This window comes from Sinocyclocheilus grahami, unplaced genomic scaffold (assembly GCF_001515645.1).
Source record: "Sinocyclocheilus grahami isolate Dianchi unplaced genomic scaffold, SAMN03320097.WGS_v1.1 scaffold63.1, whole genome shotgun sequence".
In the NCBI taxonomy this organism is placed as follows: domain Eukaryota; kingdom Metazoa; phylum Chordata; class Actinopteri; order Cypriniformes; family Cyprinidae; genus Sinocyclocheilus; species Sinocyclocheilus grahami.
Genome location: NW_015505242.1, coordinates 1,427,340 through 1,454,589, shown reverse-complemented (window position 1 = coordinate 1,454,589; position 27,250 = coordinate 1,427,340). Strand labels below are relative to the sequence as shown.

The 27,250-nt window shown below is 36.5% G+C and overlaps 2 protein-coding genes and 1 long non-coding RNA gene across 13 annotated transcripts in view; 2 read left to right on the top strand and 1 right to left on the bottom strand.

Annotated features, from left to right (window-relative positions):
* The window catches only part of LOC107584785 (abl interactor 2-like), a 30,996-nt gene extending 18,256 nt beyond the window's left edge, over window positions 1–12,740 (top strand). For all 11 annotated transcript variants that reach the window (XM_016271535.1, XM_016271529.1, XM_016271537.1 and 8 more), the window contains 2 exons: window positions 6,985–7,176; window positions 11,146–12,740. In XM_016271535.1, coding sequence (XP_016127021.1) covers window positions 6,985–7,176; window positions 11,146–11,321 — 368 coding nt within the window. In that variant the 3' untranslated portion in view covers window positions 11,322–12,740. The remainder of the gene's footprint in view (window positions 1–6,984; window positions 7,177–11,145) is intronic.
* A 1,329-nt stretch (window positions 12,741–14,069) lies between these two features.
* Window positions 14,070–15,129, top strand: LOC107584791 (uncharacterized). The gene is made up of 2 exons (XR_001609180.1): window positions 14,070–14,193; window positions 14,296–15,129. It is a non-coding gene; the product is annotated as an uncharacterized lncRNA (long non-coding RNA).
* Window positions 14,626–26,814, bottom strand: LOC107584788 (integral membrane protein 2B-like). Its single transcript, XM_016271541.1, has 6 exons — window positions 26,601–26,814; window positions 20,448–20,579; window positions 17,546–17,761; window positions 17,316–17,426; window positions 16,958–17,108; window positions 14,626–15,506 (listed from the first exon to the last, which is right to left on the bottom strand). The coding sequence occupies exons 1-6, from the start codon at window positions 26,685–26,687 to the stop codon at window positions 15,418–15,420; spliced, it is 786 nt and encodes a 261-aa protein (XP_016127027.1). The 5' UTR covers window positions 26,688–26,814; the 3' UTR covers window positions 14,626–15,417.
* Window positions 26,815–27,250: the final 436 nt, after the last annotated feature.

Genomic DNA, 27,250 nt, shown 5'->3' with positions numbered 1-27,250 from the left:
AAAGGATGTGATGTTCAGAACATGGTAACTACAGTAATTATCAAAGTGGGAAGTGATGCTCTCTGGGGGCATTTGGCCAGGGGTGTTTTTACAGCACAGACAAGGTTTGAGAAGAAAAAAATCATTATGAAAATATAATTATATTTTCCTTAAAATGTTCTTCCTAACTTCAGGCTTTATTCTCATGTCATATATAACTGTGATGTTCTGCAAAACAACAAGCTTTAAAACACTTTTTTCTTACTGGTGAAAATCAGATGGTCAGATCTGTTTTCTCTCAGGTACATCGCAGTGTTAGCTTCACAGTGAACATTACTACAGCACTCTCCTCAACGTAGTCCATAATATCAACAACACAAATATATATTGACCCCATATAGTGGTTATTTTGGGAAAATCCCAGGTATTTTGAGCAGTAGGATTATAAAAAATATGTGCTAATATAAAATTTAATTAAGTAATTAAGACTATAAAATTGCAAAATAAATCTATCTATCAGTACTTTTTTACTTAAGTACATAAAGAATCAAGTACTTTTGTACTTTCACTCGAGTAAAATTGAAAAAGGAGTACTTTTACTCTTACTGGAGTAATATTTTATAATACGTATCTGTAGTTTTACTCAAGTGCTTGATTTGTGTACTTCGTCCACCACTGCATATTACAGACATGTTGATTTCTGGGGCGAAATGGCCAATCAGATGCGTTTCAGTTAGTCAGAGTCCACTCACCGCTCAAAACGCCAGTTTTTGTTCAGTCCTGAGTTCTGCAAACTCGCAATTCCTCTCATTATAATGAACAAAGTGTAGACACAATGTAAATAAGAAATTAGGCTAATTGTGCTATGTAGAGAGATTCATTGATTATAGCGGAATTTTCTTACATTGCGATAAACTTAAATGAGTGACAGCTTTTTAGTGATTAAGGGAGCGCTCTTTGCATGCTTTCTTGGCTATATATAGTCCATTCAGAATTTGAATAAAAGTTTTGTTTTTCATGCTGCTAAGAGGACCAATGTGGAGTAAATGCTGCAAAGTTTCGGAGGTGCACTGTCTGACATAGTGATAATCATATTAATGGACTGGACAAAATATGATATGTCAAAACAGATGTGCACATAGGCTAAAACCCTCACTAATTTCAGAAGCACTGATAGTGATTTGGTTCTTGAATAGTGCCTGATCCTTCCGGAGCTCCTCCGTGGGACTCAAGACCAGTCTGTGGCGCATCTATCTATCTCTTTATATAGCATATATATATATATAGGCTATATAAAGAGATAGATAGATGTGCCACAGACTGGTCTTGAGTCCCACGGAGGAGCTCCGGAAGGATCAGGCACTATTCAAGAACCAAATCACTATCAGTGCTTCTGAAATTAGTGAGGGTTTTAGCCTATGTGCACATCTATTTTGACATATCATATTTTGTCCAGTCCATTAATATGATTATCACTATGTCAGACAGTGCACCTCCGAAACTTTGCAGCATTTACTCCACATTGGTCCTCTTAGCAGCATGAAAAACAAAACTTTTATTCAAATTCTGAATGGACTATATATAGCCAAGAAAGCATGCAAAGAGCGCTCCCTTAATCACTAAAAAGCTGTCACTCATTTAAGTTTATCGCAATGTAAGAAAATTCCGCTATAATCAATGAATCTCTCTACATAGCACAATTAGCCTAATTTCTTATTTACATTGTGTCTACACTTTGTTCATTATAATGAGAGGAATTGCGAGTTTGCAGAACTCAGGACTGAACAAAAACTGGCGTTTTGAGCGGTGAGTGGACTCTGACTAACTGAAACGCATCTGATTGGCCATTTCGCCCCAGAAATCAACATGTCTGTAATATGCAGTGGTGGACGAAGTACACAAATCAAGCACTTGAGTAAAACTACAGATACGTATTATAAAATATTACTCCAGTAAGAGTAAAAGTACTCCTTTTTCAATTTTACTCGAGTGAAAGTACAAAAGTACTCTATTTTTATGTACTTAAGTAAAAAAAAAGAACTGATATAGATTTATTTTGCAATTTTATATAGGCTACTTAATTTAATTTTATATTAGCACATATTTTTTATAATCTTACTGCTCAAAATACCTGGGATTTTCCCAAAATAACCACTATATGGAGTAAAGATATATTTTTGTTGTTGATATGGACTACGTTGACGAGAGTGATGTAGTAATGTTCACTATGAAGCTTACACTGCGATGTACCTGAGAGAAAACGGATCTGACCGTCTGATTTTCACCAGTAAGAAAAAAGTGTTTTAAAGCTTGTTGTTTTGCAGAACATCACAGTTATATATGACATGAGAATACGGCCTGAAGTTAAGAAGAACATTTTAAGGAAAATATAATTATATTTTCATAATGATTTTTTTCTTGTCAAACCTTGTCTGTGGTGTAAAAACACCCCTGGCCAAATGCCCCCAGAGTGCATCACTTCCCACTTTGATAATTACTGTAGTTACCATGTTCTTAACATCACATCACATCCTTTCTTTGCCCTCAGATGTAATCGATCTAGGTGGTTGAATAAAAAATATTTGGACTTTATATCTAAAAATTACCTCAACTTAGCACCAGCAAGCTTGTTAGCTAGGCAGTTAGCATCAGCTAACAATATTTACTTATTTTCAGTATGGTTATGAATAAACATTCATATCTGTACTCGGCTAGTTAATCAAAACAATATAAAAATTTATACTGTTGATAAACAATATAAAAACAGATGTCACATAGGGCTAAATGTGTAGCATTTTAATAAAACTGTTAACGTTACGGCAGCGGGGAATATGAACGTGCATGAGTTATTTTATTTAGTCTGTGTTATTTTAACGTTTCTTTTTTTTTTTTTACCTAAAACATAGAGACACTGATGTTGATGTGTCTGCATTCAAGCATTTCAGTGGGCTTAAATAGATCACCCTTTACAGCAGATTTAGTTCATAAACAACTGACAGTTTTGACCTAAATATGATCTTCAGTTACAATAATTAATCCTAAAATTTGACATTAGTAACTTGCTTGCATTGCTCACATGATCTCCCGGTTCTTACTTGTGAATTCAGTTCACTGGAGACTCGCACTAAAAACATTCATATCTGTACTCGGCTAGTTAATCAAAACAATATAAAAATTTATACTGTTGATAAACAATATAAAAACAGACGTCACATAGGGCTAAATGTGTAGCATTTTAATAAAACTGTTAACGTTACGGCAGCGGGGAATATGAACGTGCATGAGTTATTTTATTTAGTCTGTGTTATTTTAACGTTTCTTTTTTTTTTTTTACCTAAAACATAGAGACACTGATGTTGATGTGTCTGCATTCAAGCATTTCAGTGGGCTTAAATAGATCACCCTTTACAGCAGATTTAGTTCATAAACAACTGACAGTTTTGACCTAAATATGATCTTCAGTTACAATAATTAATCCTAAAATTTGACATTAGTAACTTGCTTGCATTGCTCACATGATCTCCCGGTTCTTACTTGTGAATTCAGTTCACTGGAGACTCGCACTAAACGGTTCATTTGAATCAGTGAGTTGTCGACTTGAGAACAGCTGCATTCGGTTCATTCTAATTCGTGAATGAATCGTTTGGTGTGATTTGCGAACCGATTTAAAAGGTTCATTGAAAAGATTCAGTTCGTTCTTGAATCCGACCTCGCTTCTGCGTCTCGGAGCACGTGATATATTATAAGGAGTAACGATATGTTTTATGAAATGTAGTGAAGTAAAAAGTACGGTCTTATGCTTTGGAATGTAGTGAAGTAAAATTTATTCAAAATAAACGAAGTAAAACTACTCCGTTACTGTCCACCACTGCTTCTCTCTACCGGGATACTCTTCTTCGGTGTTTGTTTACACTGGTTTTCGAAATAGCGCCACCGCTCTCACCCTTTTGTGCAACAGCAGCTGCTCTTGGAACATGATCTAAGCTCAAATCTGATTGGACGGCCTGTTTCATCGTGGAGCGACGGGGGAAAAATTGACACACAGAACGAAAAAAAATCCTCGCTTTTTCGCACCTCGAATGAACACTAGCCTAATGTGAATAGCCCCATAGGGATCTATTGTTTCGATTAATAAAGAGTCATCGCGCCGAATTTTCACTTTCAGTGTGAAAAGCCCTTAAAGGGGTCATATGATGCTTTTTTAAAGATCATTATTTTGTGTATTTGGTGTAACAGAATATGTTGACATGCTTTAATGTTCAAAAAACACATTATTTTTTAAATACTGTACATTATTGTAGGTCCTATATGCCCTGCCTCTCTCAAACGCTTCGTTTTCTACAAAGTCCCTCCTTCTGACAAGCGCAGTCTGCTCTGATTGGCCAGCTGACCCAGTGCATTGTGATTGGCCAAACACCGCAAGCACTCGTCGGAAATGTAACGCCCCTTACCATAATCGCAAGCTTCATCTTTCAAAATAAATGTAAATACAGAGCCCGAAAGGGGTACAGTCGCGTGACAGACACAGTGATGAAGCTGGTATGTGTTTGCAGTACACAAGCCACGGTTAAGACAGTCTGACCGGTCAGATCGGATTTAGCGTAGCTTTTTCACGCCCTCATGCCACGTGAAACGGAAACACGTCAGACGTTTTTTGCAGAAAACATGCCAGAAACAAGCTTGTGTCGTTGCGAAGTGCAAGTCAAGCGGAAAAACACAATATACTGCTAATATACGCAGCTCTTTGAGTTTTGAAAGTAGCAGAGACGGCGGCACGGAATAAAGCTGCACATTCCAGCTTCCTGCGTTTCTGCCGTAGCCTCACAAGACGAAATGTCGTAAGACAACATCTGTATCGCAAACTGTATTGTTGTTACTGTTGTTTTTAGCGTAGGCATAACAACGCAACGGCATTACCATAGAAACCAATACACATTCCGTAAAAAAAAAAGAGCACTTATGGACACACAAATCGGATATGAACAGTTGCGATACACTGTGTGGACAGTCAGTTATTCAAATCAAATTCCATCCAGATATGCACAAAATCGGATTTGGGCTGACAGTCTGAACGAGGCTTTAGTTATCATTTTAATGCACAGTGAATCACTTATAACCAGGCTGTGCCACAGATTTCACAGAATTCAAAAACATCTACACTTCTGATGGGCGCCTTGGATGTTCGGTTATAAAAGACCCCATGAATTTCTTGATGGGTGCAGTTTTTAGTCCTGTGTTGACAGATTTTCTATTGAAACCGGAAGTTGGGAGCGACATTAGTTTACATCGCATTCGACTTTAGTACACGTCACATTCTTGAACCTGTGATTTGCTATTTCTAGTCAGAGGCGTTTAGTATTAGTGGGAGGGATATACTTATAGATAGCAACAGCCACGTTCTGGAAGTAAACATTTCTTACATTTTCTCCATAGGGAAATTGATTTTAAACTACAACTTATAAACCTTTAAAGGGCTCATCGGATGAAAAATCTGACTTTTTAAGTGCTATAATTGAGTGTCCGGTGCATCTACCAACTCAGAAAACGTGGAAAAGAAGAACCCAGTAAATTTGGTTTTGTAAGCCTTTCTCTGCAAGCATGTGAGAAAACGAGCCGATCAGATTGCTCTCCCCCTCTGATGTAGGAAGGGGTTCTTATTATAATATTACCGCCCATTAATCTGCACGTTTGCACCCACGGCACTCAGCCGCAATTGTTGTTTTCTCAAGCAACAGTACTTGTTCTGACGCCATGGCAAAAGTTTGTGGAAAACATGCTAAATGTTCTGTCATTGGCTGCACAGACGAACACAAATCATTATTTAGAGTCCCAGCCTCAGAGGAGACAAGTGATTTTTAGTGGAAATCCCGGAAGGGGACTGGGGGTGCACAGTAACTCATTATCATTTAAAGAGGCATACACCAAAACGGGTTGGTGTGAGCAGAGCTGTTTTTGACAAGGCAAAAAGGGTGTTGTTTACACAGCCATTGAGTGTTTTTAAGCAAAATATGTTACAGACATTTCATGAAGACCCTAATAAATCATGCCAACTTGTGGAAAATGTTCATCCGATGAGCCCTTTAAGACATGCGGGGAATTTCCAACAGTGTGTCCTAACCAGACCCAATAAGATAAGATTTCAGCAACAAGTAATTTGTCTGTCCACTCCAGATGTGATATGGTTACAAGATGCAACAAAATCAACCACAAATCACAGCCAATCAGAAGAGCATGTGGAAATTGAAATTGAGTACATGATTAAATTCATAAAAATAAAAATCAATTTTAACATTATTCAATATACATACTTAGTGACACAGTTTAGTTAGAACGTTCTTGTTTCCAATATTTGAGCTAAATTATCCATTGTCGCTTTCATTATGGTTATTAAAAAGTTACACACATTGATAATCAAAATAAAATTAAACCCTTGTAAGATTATACAAAGCACGTAATCAGTATCTGTGATTGTCTGGTGAGGAGTGTTAGGCCACGTACACACTGAAATATTTTTTCTAATAAAGTGACACTGGAATCTTTCAGCTGTTGCTGTTTAACAGCCTACGTTCTGTAAATACACTTCTTGTTTCATTTCAAGTCAGACATGACTCAAAGTAATGACTTAAGGTTCAGTTACTGCTAACTCTTTGAGTAATTCTATAGAATGGGCGTATAAGAATCAGACTAATCATTTGTTTTGTTTCATATAACATTCATATAATTTATTAGATGGTGTGGTGGAGAAAACACTATCTTGGACCTTATTTATCTGTAGTGTGTACATGGCCTTAGTGAAGTTCCCTTTTCAAAAAAATTTGCTTATTACTGTTGTTTTGAGGTCAGTGGTAATTCTGCCCTCTAAATGTAATACTCCCTAATTTCTGTATTAACACATTTTCCTCCTTCCCCATCCAGCATGAGTCATTTGTCTCACATCTGCTAAAAGAAGTTAGCAAATTCTCCCAGAAATAGCTTGTGTCTGAGATTATTTGTTCATCCCTTTAGTCTCAGACGCTCCTCCACCGCCGCCTCCAGCAGAAGAGGTGGAGTTTGAGGAAGCAACCCCGCCTCCACCTCCTCCAGAGGACTATGAGGATGAGGAGGGTGATGATGAGGAAGAGTCAGCGGTGGTGGAGTACAGTGACCCCTACGCTGAAGAAGACCCGCCATGGGCCCCTCGCAATTACCTGGAGAAAGGTACGCTACTGTTTTTAGCTTTTATTTCTAGCTGTTTCTCAGAGTGTACAGTAAACACTGGTTTGGCCATGTAGGAATGCTCCTATCGATTTGAATGGAGAAGGATCAAAAAACACTGTTGGTCATGATTGCATTTCAATAATGTATATCAGACCAGCAATGAAATCTGACAACGTTATCATAAATGTTACTTGTTCATCTCAATTATTATTATTATTTTTTTTTTAGTTTATTTTGGTTTTGTAAGCCTTTCTCTGCAAGCATGTGAGAAAACGAGCCGATCAGATTGCTCTCCCCCTCTGATGTAGGAAGGGGTTCTTATTATAATATTACCGCCCATTAATCTGCACGTTTGCACCCACGGCACTCAGCCGCAATTGTTGTTTTCTCAAGCAACAGTACTTGTTCTGACGCCATGGCAAAAGTTTGTGGAAAACATGCTAAATGTTCTGTCATTGGCTGCACAGACGAACACAAATCATTATTTAGAGTCCCAGCCTCAGAGGAGACAAGTGATTTTTAGTGGAAATCCCGGAAGGGGACTGGGGGTGCACAGTAACTCATTATCATTTAAAGAGGCATACACCAAAACGGGTTGGTGTGAGCAGAGCTGTTTTTGACAAGGCAACATGCTAAATGTTCTGTCATTGGCTGCACAGACGAACACAAATCATTATTTAGAGTCCCAGCCTCAGAGGAGACAAGTGATTTTTAGTGGAAATCCCGGAAGGGGACTGGGGGTGCACAGTAACTCATTATCATTTAAAGAGGCATACACCAAAACGGGTTGGTGTGAGCAGAGCTGTTTTTGACAAGGCAAAAAGGGTGTTGTTTACACAGCCATTGAGTGTTTTTAAGCAAAATATGTTACAGACATTTCATGAAGACCCTAATAAATCATACCAACTTGTGGAAAATGTTCATCCGATGAGCCCTTTAAGACATGCGGGGAATTTCCAACAGTGTGTCCTAACCAGACCCAATAAGATAAGATTTCAGCAACAAGTAATTTGTCTGTCCACTCCAGATGTGATATGGTTACAAGATGCAACAAAATCAACCACAAATCACAGCCAATCAGAAGAGCATGTGGAAATTGAAATTGAGTACATGATTAAATTCATAAAAATAAAAATCAATTTTAACATTATTCAATATACATACTTAGTGACACAGTTTAGTTAGAACGTTCTTGTTTCCAATATTTGAGCTAAATTATCCATTGTCGCTTTCATTATGGTTATTAAAAAGTTACACACATTGATAATCAAAATAAAATTAAACCCTTGTAAGATTATACAAAGCACGTAATCAGTATCTGTGATTGTCTGGTGAGGAGTGTTAGGCCACGTACACACTGAAATATTTTTTCTAATAAAGTGACACTGGAATCTTTCAGCTGTTGCTGTTTAACAGCCTACGTTCTGTAAATACACTTCTTGTTTCATTTCAAGTCAGACATGACTCAAAGTAATGACTTAAGGTTCAGTTACTGCTAACTCTTTGAGTAATTCTATAGAATGGGCGTATAAGAATCAGACTAATCATTTGTTTTGTTTCATATAACATTCATATAATTTATTAGATGGTGTGGTGGAGAAAACACTATCTTGGACCTTATTTATCTGTAGTGTGTAAAAATCAATTTTAACATTATTCAATATACATACTTAGTGACACAGTTTAGTTAGAACGTTCTTGTTTCCAATATTTGAGCTAAATTATCCATTGTCGCTTTCATTATGGTTATTAAAAAGTTACACACATTGATAATCAAAATAAAATTAAACCCTTGTAAGATTATACAAAGCACGTAATCAGTATCTGTGATTGTCTGGTGAGGAGTGTTAGGCCACGTACACACTGAAATATTTTTTCTAATAAAGTGACACTGGAATCTTTCAGCTGTTGCTGTTTAACAGCCTACGTTCTGTAAATACACTTCTTGTTTCATTTCAAGTCAGACATGACTCAAAGTAATGACTTAAGGTTCAGTTACTGCTAACTCTTTGAGTAATTCTATAGAATGGGCGTATAAAAATCAGACTAATCATTTGTTTTGTTTCATATAACATTCATATAATTTATTAGATGGTGTGGTGGAGAAAACACTATCTTGGACCTTATTTATCTGTAGTGTGTGCATGGCCTTAGTGAAGTTCCCTTTTCAAAAAAATTTGCTTATTACTGTTGTTTTGAGGTCAGTGGTAATTCTGCCCTCTAAATGTAATACTCCCTAATTTCTGTATTAACACATTTTCCTCCTTCCCCATCCAGCATGAGTCATTTGTCTCACATCTGCTAAAAGAAGTTAGCAAATTCTCCCAGAAATAGCTTGTGTCTGAGATTATTTGTTCATCCCTTTAGTCTCAGACGCTCCTCCACCGCCGCCTCCAGCAGAAGAGGTGGAGTTTGAGGAAGCAACCCCGCCTCCACCTCCTCCAGAGGACTATGAGGATGAGGAGGGTGATGATGAGGAAGAGTCAGCGGTGGTGGAGTACAGTGACCCCTACGCTGAAGAAGCCCCGCCATGGGCCCCTCGCAATTACCTGGAGAAAGGTACGCTACTGTTTTTAGCTTTTATTTCTAGCTGTTTCTCAGAGTGTACAGTAAACACTGGTTTGGCCATGTAGGAATGCTCCTATCGATTTGAATGGAGAAGGATCAAAAAACACTGTTGGTCATGATTGCATTTCAATAATGTATATCAGACCAGCAATGAAATCTGACAACGTTATCATAAATGTTACTTGTTCATCTCAATTATTATTATTATTTTTTTTTTAGTTTATACGTTTTATTGAAAATATGTGGTAGCCCATTTTTGCTACACAAGAAAAAGAAAATCAAGCTTTGGTAAATCGTAATTATGACATAAGTTGGAATCGACAAGTCAAAATGAGTGACATTATGAGATAAAAACTCAATGACATTAGTCAACATTTCTTGTGTCATTGTGAATTTTAGCTAATGACTTTTTATGTCATAATTATGTCTTTTTTTGCCAAAGCGTGATTTTTTTTTTCTTGTAGTGGAGATGGGCTTCTATAAAAAATTGTAGGTTTTTAAATTTTAATTTAATTTGTAGGGTATTAAAAATCTGGCCAGTGCAAATTATTTTTATATTATGGCATACATGATAAGTAAATATAGTAATATATAAATGAAATAATATAATAAAAACTATATGAATAAAAAAAACACAAAATTCAAATCAGTCACTTATATTACAAGTAAATACTAAATATATACATAATTGAAATAAAAACTACATAAAAATAAAACACAAAACCAAAAAATCATGTTAAATATTAAAAGTAAATTTAGGCAGTAATGTACAGTATGAAAAATGGATACAGTGTTATTACATTATTACAACTAAAACTGAACATCATTAAAAAAATAAAACATTATTTTAAATAAATAATAAATATTGACTGAAATAAAGTTTTCAAGGCAACATTTCTCATTTTAATTTAGTTTAACTAAAATAAGTAATACTGAAATAAAATGAATAAAAACTATATAGACATAAAAAAATAATAATACTACATTTAACAGTGGCATACATAATTACAATGTAATACAATCTGCATCATATTGGTTATAGGCCGATATTACCGATTTTTTCCCCCCATTCAGCTCTGTAGTGAATATGTAAGTATTTTATATTCACTATAGAGATAAATGGGAAAAAAAATCTGTAATATCGGCCTATAACCGATATGATGCAGATATTGTGCATTCTTAAAAAATTTTCGTTACATTTTTTATTATGTAGTAAACATTTTTTAAATAGCAGTAAGGTATGAGAGGAGTATATTCACAGCTGATCAATTGTTTATAACAACAGCATCACAATATACAATATTTAGAGTGTAGCACAGTCTGTCATGGTGTAATACGTAATTACAATAAAAACATAACCAGACATTGTTTTTCTTATTTTTATCACACCATTCGCAACAGTGGTGGCGATTTACGACTACACGTGCGACAAAGAAGATGAGCTATCCTTCCAGGAGGGGGCGATCATTTACGTCATCAAGAAGAACGACGACGGCTGGTTCGAGGGCGTGACAAGCGGCACCACGGGCCTCTTCCCCGGGAACTACGTGGACTCCATCATGCATTACGGAGACTGAGCCACCGGGTGGCGCCACTGCTCCCCTGTCCATCATCTTCCTCATTCTTTTGAGTGCACACACAAACACAAATTAATTCAGCTACACTACATTATGCACAGGCTTGTTGCAGACAAACAGACTGAGAGCTGCAGGAAAAGGAAGATTTTAACGGAAAAACTGTTGCGTAAGATAAATACATTAGGAACATTTATTAATCTCTTAATTTCAATCATGTATCAGAAAAGTGTTGGTTTGCTTGACTTGTGTTTATAGTGATCGCTTTGCTTTCGCTCCTATCCGTCTCTACTCTGGAGGAATGGGTCTGACAAGTAGAAGGACAGTTGTACTTTCTCATGTCATCACGGAATTGGAAGATGGCCATCACTTCTTAACCGTGTGCTGTCCACTGACCAGCAACTGACAAGAGAAGCTTTTGCCAAGAATGACAGAACAGGGATTTTATGCATATTGTTGTGCCAGGTAACAGAGACGCATGGATTGCTTTAGTTTTTCATTGTGTTGGTAGTTGAATTTCGTTTAAACCGTTACATTTTGAGTGCAGTTCAGTTAGATATCTTTAGCAGGAGGATATACCAAAGCATTTCAGTGGCGTTTGGGACCGACTACAACCTTAAAATACTTCTTTTTCACCATTCCTTTACATTCATTGCTTTCCAAGATTTTATTGCTTGAAATATTTGCAAGTATGTGTATTCTTTGTATGTATGATAAAAAGTAAAGAACACTATTAAATTGTTCAGGAAGTTGGTGCCATAAAGAAATGTTCGTAGATGGTCATATTTTTGTTTCTTGAATCTCAAGTTCAAGTTTGTCTTCAGGATGAACATGTGTATTGTGATCTTTAACCTCCGATTCATCCCTTTGACCAACTGCGGACTTAAAGATGCAAGACTATTCTATATGTATGTTATATATTGATTTATATTATAGAAATACTGTTGTGTTGGTGTATGACTGGTGTAGAGACAAGAGAACCACATTTATCTGCAATAACAAAGGCACAGTTAGAAAGTCCAAAGTCGACGAGCTATAGATTTTTAAAGCACAAGAGAGAAACGTGATCTTAGGGAGACCTTATAAAATGTGAAGAACTGATTTTTGAATGAAGAGATATTAAACTGAAACCAGCCCAAATTTTAAAATCTCCTCGTACCCACATGCAGATAATGTGGAACAAACTGTATTAATGCACAGAGACTTTTTTTTATCAAGTACTTTGATGTCTATATGTAAGTGTGTGAGTGTGAAACCGATTGATTTTCACCGTTTCTGGATCATTGGTGACTGACTTGCTTGTCTGTGTGCAAATCTTTATTTTCAATGAACAGTCTGTGCTGAGGGTGTGTGAATCGAGTCTTGCATGTTGATCATTTCTGTGATTTTCCTGCTGATGGAGAATAAACTGGATATATCTGGTCTACTTGCTCACACTTCCTCCAAGGTCAAGGGTCGTAGAAGGTTTTCTGCTGGTCTGGAGAGGATAAGAACCAGACATGGTTGTATGAGGAATTTTATTTCTGGTTAGATTTATCTGTCATCCAGAGCAGTCCTTACACTGCTGAGATCCTCTTAGGTAAAGGGAAATTTAGTCGTTTTGCTCTAGGGTTTTATATTAAAGGTGGGGTATGTATTTTTTTTCAAAAACGGGCCGAGTACCAAAACAAAGTTGTAGCCAATCAGCAGTAAGGGGCGTGTCTACTCATGATGCGGAGGAGAGAGCGCTTAGTGCACAGGATGGACATTAGCTGAGCCGAGCGACAGAAAGATAGAGATGGCGGATTTAAAAAAAAAAAAAAAAAAAACCCTCGGAGGACAACGTCTGTGGGAACAGAAAGGCTTACGATAAGGCAAGAAGTAGGACCCGTGTAAATATTGGATAGGTTGCTTTGTTTATCTCGATAGGTGAGTAGCGCCGCGACAGCTGGACGTCATAAATAGAACGCAGCAACAATTTTCTGTCGGGGATTTGTCGTGCCGCGCGGCATCCAGTGTAGACAGCATCACTGATTATAAGGAGTTCTATAGAATTGTGTCGGGCCGCACCATGCCGCTCGCGTCCGGTGTAGACACGGTGTAACATTGGTTTTGCTTTGTTTCACAGAACTAATTGCCTGGGTTGCGTGCGTATGTGTGGGGCGGAGCTATCAAAATAGGGGCGAGACCCTTTAGGGGTAGGGGCGTGTTTGTTTTGGTGATTTGAAATATCAACATTGGCTACCAGAAATCACTTACCCCACCTTTAAGTGAAATTAGAAGTGGTTATATAGAAATGTCTTTCAAAATTAATTTCAAATAAACATAAATGAGAATATATTTTTTTTACTAATGCGCAATGCCATTCCAAGGCCTTACTTTTCTGCACCTTATTCACATTTACATAAATCTGTCAGTAAAATGTGTAATATTCAGAATATTAAATATAGTGAAGCACTTTTATTGAAGAAAATTATGTTGAAGCATTCACTTCCTGGCACAGCATCTCATGTGTATATATAATGAATACACACACACATATATATGCATACATTTTAAAATGTTTTATTGAAGTCTGTTATGCTCACAAAGGCTGCATCTATCCACTCAAAAATACAGTAATATTGTGAAAACAGCATTGCAGTTTAAAATAACTTTTCTATTGTAACATTTTAAAATGTAATTTATTCCTGTGATGCAAAGCTGAATTTTCAGCATCATTACTCCAGTCATCAGTGTCACATGATCTTTCAGAAATCATTCTAATATGCTGATTTGGTGCTCAAGAAACATTTCTTATCAATGTTGAAAACAGTTGTGCTGCTTAATATTTATGCATAAACCATGATATTAATTCCTGCTAGTCACCAAGGCAACATTTCTCATTTTCATTTAGGTACTAAACTAAAACTGAAACATTAAACTACATAGGCACATTAAAGAGAAAAAATATTAATTCCTGCTAGTCACCAAGGCAACATTTCTCATTTTCATTTAGATTTCATTTAGGTACTAAACTAAAACTGAAACATTAAACTACATAGGCACATTAAAGAGAAAAAGGAAAAGAAAAATGACAAAGTTATTCAACTTTAAAATTAATATGAAAACAGAAAATATAAAACTAACTCAAAATACTAATAAAAACTATAATAGTATTTCAGTTACACTAAAATAACTGAGTTTACAACTACATCAAGATTTTCTTCTTAAGAAAAAGCAGAAATGAAGATGAGCAAACTGAGCGGTCAAATTTTTATTAGTATTAATATGTTTAACATCAAAACCTTTTGGGTTATGTGCAAAGTATAAATCATTCCAACTCTTGTTGAACTTTGTAGACATTTTAGTAAATTTAAACAACCTTTACATAGTTCATCCATCAGTCTACCCCCAATACCTCAGCAGCCCCTAAATTACATAATAGTTAACATTTTATTAGTCTGCAATTTGACATTTTAACGCTTTTTGATATTTAAGATTTAAAAAAATGTTTTGCATCCTCCAGATTACTATAGGATGTTTTAGCAGTGTATTAGCTTACAGCAGAGCAAAATCTGTCATTTAAAATAAAAATCTAGACTAAAGATTAACTAGTACAAAAATCAATTCTATGTGTATTTCCTACATGTGATAATTGGCCATATATCACAAATCTCAAGCCAAATATATTTTCCAGTATATAATCTGGTATCTGTGACAGTTCACAGTTTTAAATGTACACTAATTTATCCTCTGCGAGTCCTTCCCTCTCCCATGGTCAACTTGGTACTAGTTATTTTCATACATCACACCCCACACACCCTGTTGGAGACTTTAAACTGCCCGCTTAACAGAAACCCAGACACAGAAAAATGCTTACAAAGAGAGAGAAACTGGTCCAAATGTTTGCCTACACACAAATGTTTCTACGCATTATATTGCTCTTGGCATTCAGTCTCATTCTCTCTCTCTGTAATATTGATTGTTGCTATACAGAGAAACAAATCTGAGATCAGCACACACTCCCACGCACACAAACGGGGGAAACGGGAAGAGGTTTAATGGAAGGAGAGGAAGGGTCAGAGTGGAATTTGTCAAAAGTGGTTTTATCTTGTTACCCAGCTGTCTTCACCCCCCCCTACGGCTCACAGATAAGCGTCTCCACCACAAACTTGTTCTCAAAGTGGAGAATCTTGTGGCAGTTGAGAGCCTCTCGCTTCTGGATACCTGTGAAAAAAAGAGAAAAATGGTATGGTGAATGTATGTGGCTTGTTTCAGAGCTCAATATCTGACATTTATGTCAACATGTAATCTTAAAATTAATAAATTTTATATATATTAGGGCTGCACGATAAATCGCATGCGATATTTAACGCGCATCTTATTAGAAAGCCAGTTATGTAATCAGCGGTAAATCTCCATCACCTGCGGGCTTTCACATTGAGCAGCATTAACTACACAGAGCCGTTGTTCACTTACGAGCTGCGCAAAACCACGATCATATTTGCACAATTTTTTGCGCAGCTCGTCTGTGAACAACGGCTCTGTGTAGTTAATGCTGCTCAGCATTATTTATCGGCTTTAAGATATCTGCCAAATTTTCTTATCAGGCCGATACAGATAACAGAAAAAATTAGCATTTATCGGCCGATACCGATATGGTGGCCGATATATCGTGCATCCCTATATATATATATATATATATATATATATATTAGTTTATATGAGTTTGGTAAGATTTTTTTATATTTTTGAAAGTAGTCTCTTATGCTCACCAAGGCTACATTTATTTGTTTAAAAAATATAGAGTAAACAATTTAATACTCTCAAATTTTTCAACAATTTAAAATATTTATTTTCTATTTTAATATAATTTATTCCTGTGATGACAAAGCTAAATTTTCAGCATCATTACTCAGAAATCATCCTAATATGCCGATTTGCTGCTAAAGCTTCTTATTATCAATGTTGAAAACAGTTGTGCTGCTTCATATTTATGAAGAAACCATGATGTACCATGATATATATTAATTTCTGCTAGTCACCAAGGGAGCATTTCTCATTTTCATATAGTTTACCTTGATGTACTAAAAGAACTAAAACTGAATAACTGAATAAAAATGTAACTTCACAGATATTTTTAAAAAAGGAATAGAAAATGACAAAACTAAATTACTAAAACGTACAATTATTATTTAAAAAAATTATTATTATTAATGTTGAAAACAGTTGTGATGCTTAATATTTTTGTTGAACTTGTGATACTTTTTATTTCCGGATGCTTTGAAGTATAGAAAGTTTGAATAGAACAGCATTGAAATAATTTCATTATTTGAAATAGAAATCTGTAAATGGCTAAATAATACATGTATGAAAAATGTACATTTATTTTACCTTATTTTATTTAATTCTATTATTTTGCTTCAGTGGTTTTAATGGTTTGGAATGTCTTTTTTTGTTGTTGTTGTTGTTCAAACCAAAGCCAATAAATATATTTTGAAAAAATAAATAAGAGATTTTGTAACATTATAAAATTTAAAATAAAAAAAACTCCCTAGTAAAGACTCATAAATGAGACAAAGTCTTAATTGGCAAACATCGACTGTAAAAGTTAGTGTGTAATGAACTTTTGAACAATGGGTTGCTCGCCAAAAGTATAGTCAGATTCATGCGTTTACCAAAAACGGTCTCTCTGCGCTCCAGTTTGTAAGTGTCTCTCTCTCTGCAGAGGTTGTAGATGAAGTAACCCAGCTGATCCACATGCTCCAACTTCCCGGTCACTATCATCTGTTCACGCACCAGGTAGGACTGCGGCAGGTATGTTCCAGCCTGCGAACACAACAAAAGTTACACAAGTCACATGTTTGAACAACAGACTACAACCGTGTTGCAAAGCCTTGCCAGTTCACAACCTAGACTTCATTTCTGGGCATTATTCAAGTGTCTAAGTAGGCAATTCACAAGGTTTTTTGGCAGACTAAAGGATGGCTATTTTGAAGAAGCTCAAATATAAGATAGCAGTGTTGCTGCAGTTACCTTGATGTTGACAAGAAGCTCCAGGAGGTCTTTGGGCGGCATCACGACAGAAGTGTTGAGAGGAATGACGTAGCATTTGTTCAGACGCAGATCCAGATAGGCTGTCAGTCTCTAAAAGCAGAGAAGGAAAACCAGCATGTTACTATTTTGGTAGAAGTAGTCTATTTTTGGGAATCTGATGAAATGTGTGAATGTATGGCTTTGTGAGGGAGATAAATATCTGCTCTCACCCTGTTGAAGTCATGAACGATGTCAGCAGGGTCACTGTCGCTGAACTTGGGCACCGGGATGTTAATGAGCTCCACGCCTTCATCCTCCAGAACCCTCACTCTCTCCTCAATCCTCTTGGATGCGGCTGGCAAATCCATGTCGGTTTCCTCCTGGCTGTCCTGCATCTTGTAATTTTCCTCACGGTAGTTCACCCCACAGAAATACATCCTCTCCTCCTGAAGACCATTATTGTGAATAGACATTCTTTCAGTGATCAACTAGACACATATCATTCTGTTAGATGTTTCAGAATGTTTGAAGAAATGGAACTTAATGGCACAATATGTAATTTTCGCTGCTAGAGGGCACGTATTCAAAATAAATAAATAGACAAAGGTGTAGTTTGATGACGCGGTGACTGAGTGTGGAATCATGGGAGTTGTGGTCTTCATCCCCACAGCCGACGCAATCCGACGGGACTCGGGCAGAAATCATGTTCATGGATGAGCTAATGATTTATTAACGTAGTAGAATGAAGCAGGGTGAGGCTGAAAGCCGTCGAAGCGAAACGAGGCCGCTGAACGAGCGCGACACACGACTCGAAAGCAGCGGAGCTTTTATTATGCCACAGTCGACCGCTTCCGCTCCTTCCGGTCGTGCGTATGTGGGGTAAAGCAGCGCTGTTTTATCATACTTGATACATTTGAAAGTTCTGTTATAATGCTACTCTGTGTGGTCGTCACCGGTCTATTAAAACGCACAACATATTAAAGCGTCTTTGGTGTTTCCATGTTTTCTACAAAACAAAACCGGAAATCGAGGGGTTATGACGTCATTGGCAGGCGACACAATGACACTATAGACACGCTCCGTGTCACTAGTTAAAATGGCTTATTTCTCTGGATTTAAACATTCTTCGAAACATTTGGGATAATGTAAGTACACAAGCCAGCAAAATACATAACACTGTTCTAGTGGTTTTTGAATATTTTAATTTAAAAAAATCTTACATATTGTGCCTTTAAGACATCAATGATTTTTAAAGTTTGCAACAATTTTGTAACCAAAGATAAAAAAATAAATATATATTTATTTAAATAAATAGTAAGGTTTTCACCCCACATCAGCTAGGTTAATTATATGGGAGATACAGGTACAAAAACATCCTATATTCAAAAACTACTGAAAAGAGGTGCTCTACCAACAAAAGAGGAGGTGCAACCGAAATTCAAAATCTATGTCAATTAGAAAAGGTGCAACACTCACTTATGAAGAAATACAACTTTTTTTAATTGGTTAAAATATATGTGACGTTTCGGCCATTATCCAGGCCTTTATCAGACATCAAGAACAGCAGTAACATTGCTTTATACAGTCTTGCAATCAGCAACAGGTGTGCTACTCTGCCAATTCGGGGAGTGACTTCCATTGAAAAAAAGATTGAAAAAAACAAACTTGGCAGACTTCCCCGACTTGGCAGAGCAGCACACTTGTTGCTGATTGCAAGACTGTATAAAGCAATGTTACTGCTGTTCTTGATGTCTGATAAGAGCGAGTGTTGCCCCTTTTCTAATTGACATACAAAAACATCCTAACAATTTTTTTGCATTTTGATGAAATTCATTATGCCGAGATATTTTTTTCATTTCTAGAGTAACCATAATTTGAACTATATAGCAATTGTTACAATGTAGATTAGTAACATTTAAAGCGGTAATTCACCGATGACAAGATAAGCTTTTAATAAAATGAAATCGTTGCTACATAGAAATAGAGCTGTGGCATTTCCATTAGTCAAAAACTTCAACACCCATAATGCACTTTTGATTTTGGCCTGCCCCTCTGTCCATACAACTTAAAAATATACTACTAACATTGTAACAATACAAAGCTGCTTTATATATATATTTTTTAAATGGTGAACTTATGCAATGCAAAAACTAAAAAACAAAGCTAAAATTCAATAAAAAACAATTTAAGGTATGATTTTTTTACTAAATTTTTTCATGGAAGAATTTTAATCATACTGACAAAGAAATCACTGAATCTATGTTTGGACTTTTTATTGCCTTAAATTTTGAAGTAAATCTTAATTTTAAAGGGGTCCTCTATTATGCTTTTTCACTTTTTCAACTTTAGTTAGTCTGTAATGTTGCTGTTTGAGCATAAAAAAAGATCTGCAAAGTTACAAAGCTCAAAGTCCACTTCAAAAGGAGATATTTTATTTAACAGAAATCACTTTTCAAAAACTACAACAAACGACTCGTTTGGACTACAAAGCATATTTTCCGGGATTTGTGGTATCAAATACCGACGAATGGGACGAGACCTGGTTGAGCTGCACTAGAGAAGGCAACGAGTGTTATCACTATGTCGGAGACACACTAGCTTTCCCAAGGCAGACGAACTTAGAGTGTTTACAATCATCCGGGTTTAAATCACGCTCAAATTGATTTGATTTTGACGCAATATTTACACTGAAGCTCACAGGCGGCTATGGTAAGGGGGGGGTGACATTTCCGGACCAGGCGCCGAGTGGTGCCAATCACAACACACACTGGCCCAGGTAACCAATCACAACACACACTAGCCCAGCTAACCAATCACAGCACACACTAGCCCAGCTAACCAATCACAGCACATTTCGTATTTCAGAAGGCGGGCCTTCATTTGATACAGGAACTATTCGAGCCGTTCATGCCAGACTGGGGAGAGAGGTGTTGTAATAATGTAAAATATGTGAAAAATAATGTGTTTTTCGAACAACCTAGTACGAGAGCCTGTTCTAGTACACCCCCAAAACAAAATCAAGACTTCGTAAAAGAGCATAATAGGACCCCTTTAATACTTTAAGGACCCGACAGATTCACATTTTTATTCTGAGTTCTCATGTGGTGCAGCTGATGGAAATGGTTCTCTTACCTCTATGAAGTAATACCTGTACAGGTAAGCTCCGCCCACAACCACGCCAGACAGAATGAGGGCCAGACCCAAACACATGCACCAGCACCAGGCCCTGGACTGCTGCCTGATTCGAAGACCGTCCTCCACATCCTTTAAACACACACACACAGGAAGAAAATGTAATTATATGCTCCTAGTAAAAATGATGTTTCTTTAAGCAGTTGATGACTTCAACAATACATGCTACATTTAGCTTATAGCTTTGGCAAAGACAATCAATCTTTACGTAATATATGGTCTCATCTATGACGCCATGTGTTCAGGAACTACTGTCGGGAACTGTGTTTTTGTTTCCAACTGTTCACAGTTTTCTCTCTACAATCCCCACAGATCCCACTTCACTAGTGCACCTGCATGTGTTTATTTGTGTTAAAGGAGAGAGTTTTCATAGATTTGATCTGTGAGTGCATTTAGCCTGGGAGTGGCTTTGTACAAAATAATTGCATTGTGTGCAACAGATACTAGGAAATTTCCAACCTTCCTCCAGAGACCAACAGGAACAAACACACTGCATGATCCAAATGAACAAAACATCAGCTGACACAGTGACTGATGAACAAGGACGAAAGTGAAAATAAATCAGACTGAATATGACGACAATTTGGCACCAAATCTTTTGCGTCCTCATTTGTTTTTGTCATATTTTTCACACAACATAATGAGAGCAAAAGAAGATAAAGTAGCCAAGCTTTCCTGTGTTTTCACAATTCATATTGCAGACTCCAGGGAAATTATGAGCAACATAAATGAGTACATTTCAGCTGGAAACGTCTATAATATAAAGAAAGGTTTGTTTACAGCAGTGGCGTTCCGTCCATATAAGCTGCGAATGCTCCGCATACCCATGACATTTGAGAGAATAAGTTAACGGGATAATTTATATAAACATGATTATAAGTTGATCCCTTGTCATTTGAAATGTAACTTACAGCTTAAAGAGTTAGGAGTAAGTATGTAAAATGATTTATTTGCCAAACGGCAGTCATTTTCTTTAAATCTATGTCAGTTGCGTTTGCTTCCGGGCGAGCGGATTCTCCGCAGCTTTCTCGGCTCCGCTCTGTTGCTATGACTCGTCAGGATTGTAGCACGTTCTCAGTGATTTGCTGGTCTGCGGCTGATTTAATGCAAGAGGTAAGCAGTTCGCAAAGCGCTCGCCCAAGCGTAAAAAAATGTGCTGTGGCTGTCAAATCTCGATTGCCGAAAATCACATTGTGTTTAATGCAAAACCAGCTTGACTAAATCAAAAGAAAAAAACACTGTAACTGTATATTTTTGTTTTCTCAAGCAAAGCAAATTTTAAGTTCACTGAAAACATATCTTCTTACATTTTTGGTCATAGACATCGTATGTTGAAGATATACGTTATTGTCAACGTTATTGCCTATCGGTAAATAAAAATTTTTTTTTATAAAAACGTGGGCTATATAACATTTTTGGTCATAGACATCGTATGTTGAAGATATACGTTATTGTCAACGTTATTGCCTATCGGTAAATAAAAAAAAATGTTTATAAAAACGTGGGCTATATACATTTTTAATAATAACAAACATCATATTGTTCCCTTTGTTTTGCGTATACTCGTGTCGCTTACAGTTGAAGTCCTTCTCTGATTTTATTATTGTTTGCAAGGATGCAACGTTACTTTGCAATATTTTAAATACTTTTGGGTATTTTGCATGGTCTGTTATTGGAGCAGTGTCACCCTGGTGGGAGTTTTGACTCATATTCACTGAGAATAAAAAATCATTTAGCTGATGCAGAGAGACATATAGACCAGGGGAATCCCCCCTTCCCCACCCTCCGATTTTGTATCATAACGTAACTACATGTAAACCTTATTTGGCGATTTTTACTTGGAAAACCAGCTATATTTTTCTTGCATTCAAATAACAATGGATAAACCTGAAATGAAGGATTGGAGATTAATTTCATTAACAAATAAGGTAGGAGATGTGCATACTTTTAAATCGACATCTGCCACGGTGTTTCTTATTTGTCATCTGTGATCCCTTTTGAGTGTCCTAATAGCTGATGGGGGGGTGGCGGTCTTATCACTCAGCATACCCGGTTAAAAAAAAGTCGCCGCTCGCCACTGGTTTACAGGTGTGTCTAAGGGATGCAGTCTGTGCTAAATTTCCCATGACAATGCTGCAATTTAAATGAGTCTAGTCATCATTAGCTCTCCTGTGTTTTTTGAGGAAGTAACAAGGAGGGGGGGGGGGGGGGGGGGTGTCTTATCACTCAGCATACCCGGTTAAAAAAAAGTCGCCGCTCGCCACTGGTTTACAGGTGTGTCTAAGGGATGCAGTCTGTGCTAAATTTCCCATGACAATGCTGCAATTTAAATGAGTCTAGTCATCATTAGCTCTCCTCTAGTTCAGTAAACACCAACCTCCGGAGCTTCCACAGACATAGGCCCATTTCAGATTGTGTCTGTTTGAAAATGATTAGGGCTGCAAACACTAATCAATAATGAAAATGGTCAACGAACACATTTTATAATCCATTAGTCAGGTCTGTGCACTCTGAACCTCCATCAGCCTCAAATACTTCATAAAGCAAGTGGCCACATCAAGAAGACAATTAAACAGGGAAATAGAAAATTGATCTCAAACTAACAATTATTTTGATAATGTATTAATATTATGATAAATTCTTTAATTGAAAAATGGCTAGTTAAATTTGTTTTTAAATACTAAAATATTCTGTTGTTTAACTTGTTTATAATATTTGTTGTTAGATAGGGATGTAATGATTAACCGCGAGCCGGTTGAAAATCGATTCAAATATGTGACGATTCAAATCGGTTGAGATGCTAAACAAATCGCGATTCATTTAGGGGTAGGAGTTTATATGAATGCATGTCTGAGGGGAACTTACTGTTTTTAGAAAAGTTTAGATGGTATTTTTTCTTTTCATCTTGCCTCTGTAAAATGCATATTAAAGTTCATAAGTGCAGCGCTGCTTTGATTACAGCGGAAACCAAGGAAATGCTTTAAGCGTCTCATTCAGCTCCGCAGTATACAATTAGTATATTATTATAGTGTTATATTTCAATTTAACAAAGAAACATGCAGCATTTTGTCCAAGCAATAATAAAAGGACACATTTATTTATAATTTGTAAAAAAAAAAAAAAAAACACGTCAATCGAATCGTGAGTTGAGTGAATTGTTACATCCCTATTGTTAGACATGAAACTATATAGTATGTGGAATAATTTATGTTATTTATTAATGTTAGGGTTAGAATTTATATGTATTATTTTTTGGAACAATTTTATTTTACAGCGTCCAGTTTCCACAGTCTGTGATGATTTGGGGTGCAATGTCATCTGCTGGTGTTGGTCCATTGTGTTTTTTGAAAATTAACGTCACTGCACCCGTGTACCAAGAAATTTTGGAGCACGTCATGCTTCCTTCTGCTGACCAGCTTTTTGAAGATGCGGATTTAATTTTCCAGCAGGATTTGGCACCTGCCCACACTGCCAAAAGCACCAAAAGTTGGTTAAATGACCATGGTGTTGGTGTGCTTGACTGGCCAGCAAACTCACCAGACCTGAACCCCATAGAGAATCTATGGGGTATTGTCAAGAGGAAAATGAGAAACAAGAGACCAAAAAATGCAGATGAGCTGAAGGCCACTGTCAAAGAAACCTGGGCTTCCATACCACCTCAGCAGTGCCACAAACTGATCACCTCCATGCCACGCCGAATTGAGGCAGTAATTAAAGCAAAAGGAGCCCCTACCAAGTATTGAGTACATGTACAGTAAATGAACATACTTTCTAGAAGGCCAACAATTCACTAAAAAAATTTTTTTTATTGGTCTTATGAAGTATTCTAATTTGTTGAGATAGTGATTTGGTGGGTTTTTGTTAAATGTGAGCCAAAATCATCACAATTAAAAGAACCAAAGACTTAAACTACTTCAGTCTGTGTGCATTGAATTTATTTAATACACGAGTTTCACAATTTGAGTTTAATTACTGAAATAAATGAACTTTTACACGACATTCTAATTTATTGAGATGCACCTGTACATGCTACATGTACTTACTATAGTAATAGCAGTGCATTATGCATAATTACAAGCAACTAGGCTAACCATAAACCAAACCGTGACCTTATTGCAATATAATATAATTAATATTATAATTAATACTACTCAGTATTTACTTGTGTAATTACACTGTAACAATGACACTTTAAAATAAAGTATAATATGAAATTGTATGTGCACATACATACATATACACACACACATATATATATAATATATATACATATATAAGTCCAAAAACCTAAAAATAAAAAAAAACTGTACATAAACTATAAATGTTGATTAAGCAAATATTTAAAGATATATTCAAATGATTTTCTTTGAAGTTTGCCACAATCTAAGACACCAATCCACACTTTATTATCGGTGAAGGCACTACAGAAAAGACATCCAAAATCATCCTAATGCAATATTCGGCTAAATACATTTACGTTTTCTATCATTTTAGATTTGATTTCTTTCTATCTATTTAACTATACACAAATGCATCAATATCCCATGTTCATGTGGCGTTCTGGTTGCATGAATGCACTTCCTGTTGTGGAGTTTGTAAAAAAATTAGTTGAAAACAAAAGGCTTCAAAGATTCACTCACACTTTACACACAAACACAGCTATTTCAAATACACCCTCACGCACACAGACACACACTGCAGATTACAGCTTAGCTAACAGAGACGTCTTTGTTTAAATAACCAGAGCCTTCAGGAGTTTTTCGAAGGAACGGAGATGGCTGTTTTTGGTAGTCGGCTCCAGCCACAAGTTCAGTGAGGCTTTGATCACCTGTGTGACAGAGGATTTCAGACCACACAGCACGATCTTTTCAGCTTATCTCATGATGAATTGATACCTTTTAACCGATTTAGATAAGTATTAGAGTCTCTGATTGCTAGACATGTCTAAAGGTAAGGAGCATTACTCCATGCATGAAATCTTCTGAATCGATTTCTCCTTCCGAAACGCTCCTTGCTGAAACAGTGCCAGTGAGATCAGGCTGCACCGTTGGTCTGATAGCAGTGGCAGTGTTTCAGCAGACACAACAGTGTCTTATGAATGATTCAAGACCTCTTCTTCTTGATTATCAACCCAATTCGCACACTAGGCGCTGACTCATCCTCAGTGGCAGCTGATGATCGTATTTGAGGAACAGCAGCAGCCAGACGGTACATGCATCTGAGTGGGAGCAGGTCTCACAATTATGAAAGTCTCCCACGATAAGCTGGCTAAACATGTCCTTCCTCTTCCTGATTTTACTATGTTTACGACTGCAACCTATTCAGGAAGTGCAAGGGACAAATTTATACACTCACAAACCTTTACATGTAAATCTAATTTTAAATGAACTTGTGTTTAATTTTAAATACGGCAATGACTGCACAGACATGCATCAGGCTGCTAGAACATGCATTTAAAAGTGCAATGCATAATTATACACATACACACACACACACACACACACACACACACACACCTTTGTGCATGCATTTTTTTAATGCAATATTTTTTATATTTCTGAACATTGCATGTGCATGTATTAGGAATCTTGATGGAAAATATAAGATTTTTGTGTATTTATCATGGTGTTTGTGTTGAACTGTCGGCCATTTTCCTGTAAGCTCAAAGCTGTCTGACATTCACTCTCTCTCTCTCTCTCACACACTCTCACACACACACACACACACACACACACACACACACACACAAGGCAGGAGATGGCTTCCCTCTACACACACAAAAACAAAACTATCAGACAAAAAATACCGTTATAATCCTTACAAAACCCAAACAAACATTGTCTGTGTTTCAGTCACACTGATGTAAACAACGTCTATATTCCAGTCAAACATCAACTGTTTTTATTTACTTTATTTTTGTAAAAATGACTTCTTTATGTATTAATTTAATGTTGTCATGTTTATCTATACACTCTGACCGACCACCATTACAACAAATAAACACGTTAAGAATTTAATGACAAAAAGCAACATTGCTATTAACGTTGTTTTTCATCTCAATGGCCGGTTAGCGTTTGTGCTAACAAAACTCACCACATCCTGAGGGATCAACGCTTCATCCTTCTCCTCCTTTATTAAATCCTTCTGTCCGAGAGCAGAGTTGAAAGCGAGTTTCACCATGTTGTGTAACTGGAATTCGTTTTGTCTATGCCTTTTTTCACCGAACTATAGCGAAAGCTTGGCGAAGCCGACGACCTCTCTGTACACTGCACTGCTTATCAACTTGCTGTGGCGCATTTAGCTCGAGACGACCGGATTCAGACTGTATGTTCATTAATGAACAGGTAGGGGGCGCTGTTTCCACCAAATATACATAACTTCGTTTGTTTTGTTTTAATAATGTTATATTTTCAATGTAATAAATATATTACATGATCGCACAACATATAATATAATATAATATAATAATCAGTTCACGGATGGGGTGCGTGATTTAAAAAAAAAAAAGAAAGACTGTCCAACCTACCAGGTAATGTTTATTTAAAAGCAGGTAAGATTTATGTGGAAAAAATAATATGTTATGAAATCCTTGCAGTAGTGTTGCAAATACAAAGGGTGTTGTCTGGTGGGAACGGATAGAGTAAGTTATGCCTGAGGAAGTTATGACGAAATATTAGTAACACTTTACAATAAAATACAATTCATTATTAATATAATTAAATTCATATCATATATAATATTCA

Bases quoted from the DNA above. Each gene is read 5' to 3' on its own strand.
- LOC107584788 (XM_016271541.1), bottom strand. From the start codon at position 26,687: ATGGTGAAACTCGCTTTCAACTCTGCTCTCGGACAGAAGGATTTAATA. The intron at 17,762-20,447 runs GTAAGAGAACCA...AATGGTCTTCAG, and splicing joins ACAGGTATTACTTCATAGAG to GAGGAGAGGATGTATTTCTG. The intron at 17,427-17,545 runs GTGAGAGCAGAT...CTCTGCTTTTAG, and splicing joins TCGTTCATGACTTCAACAGG to AGACTGACAGCCTATCTGGA.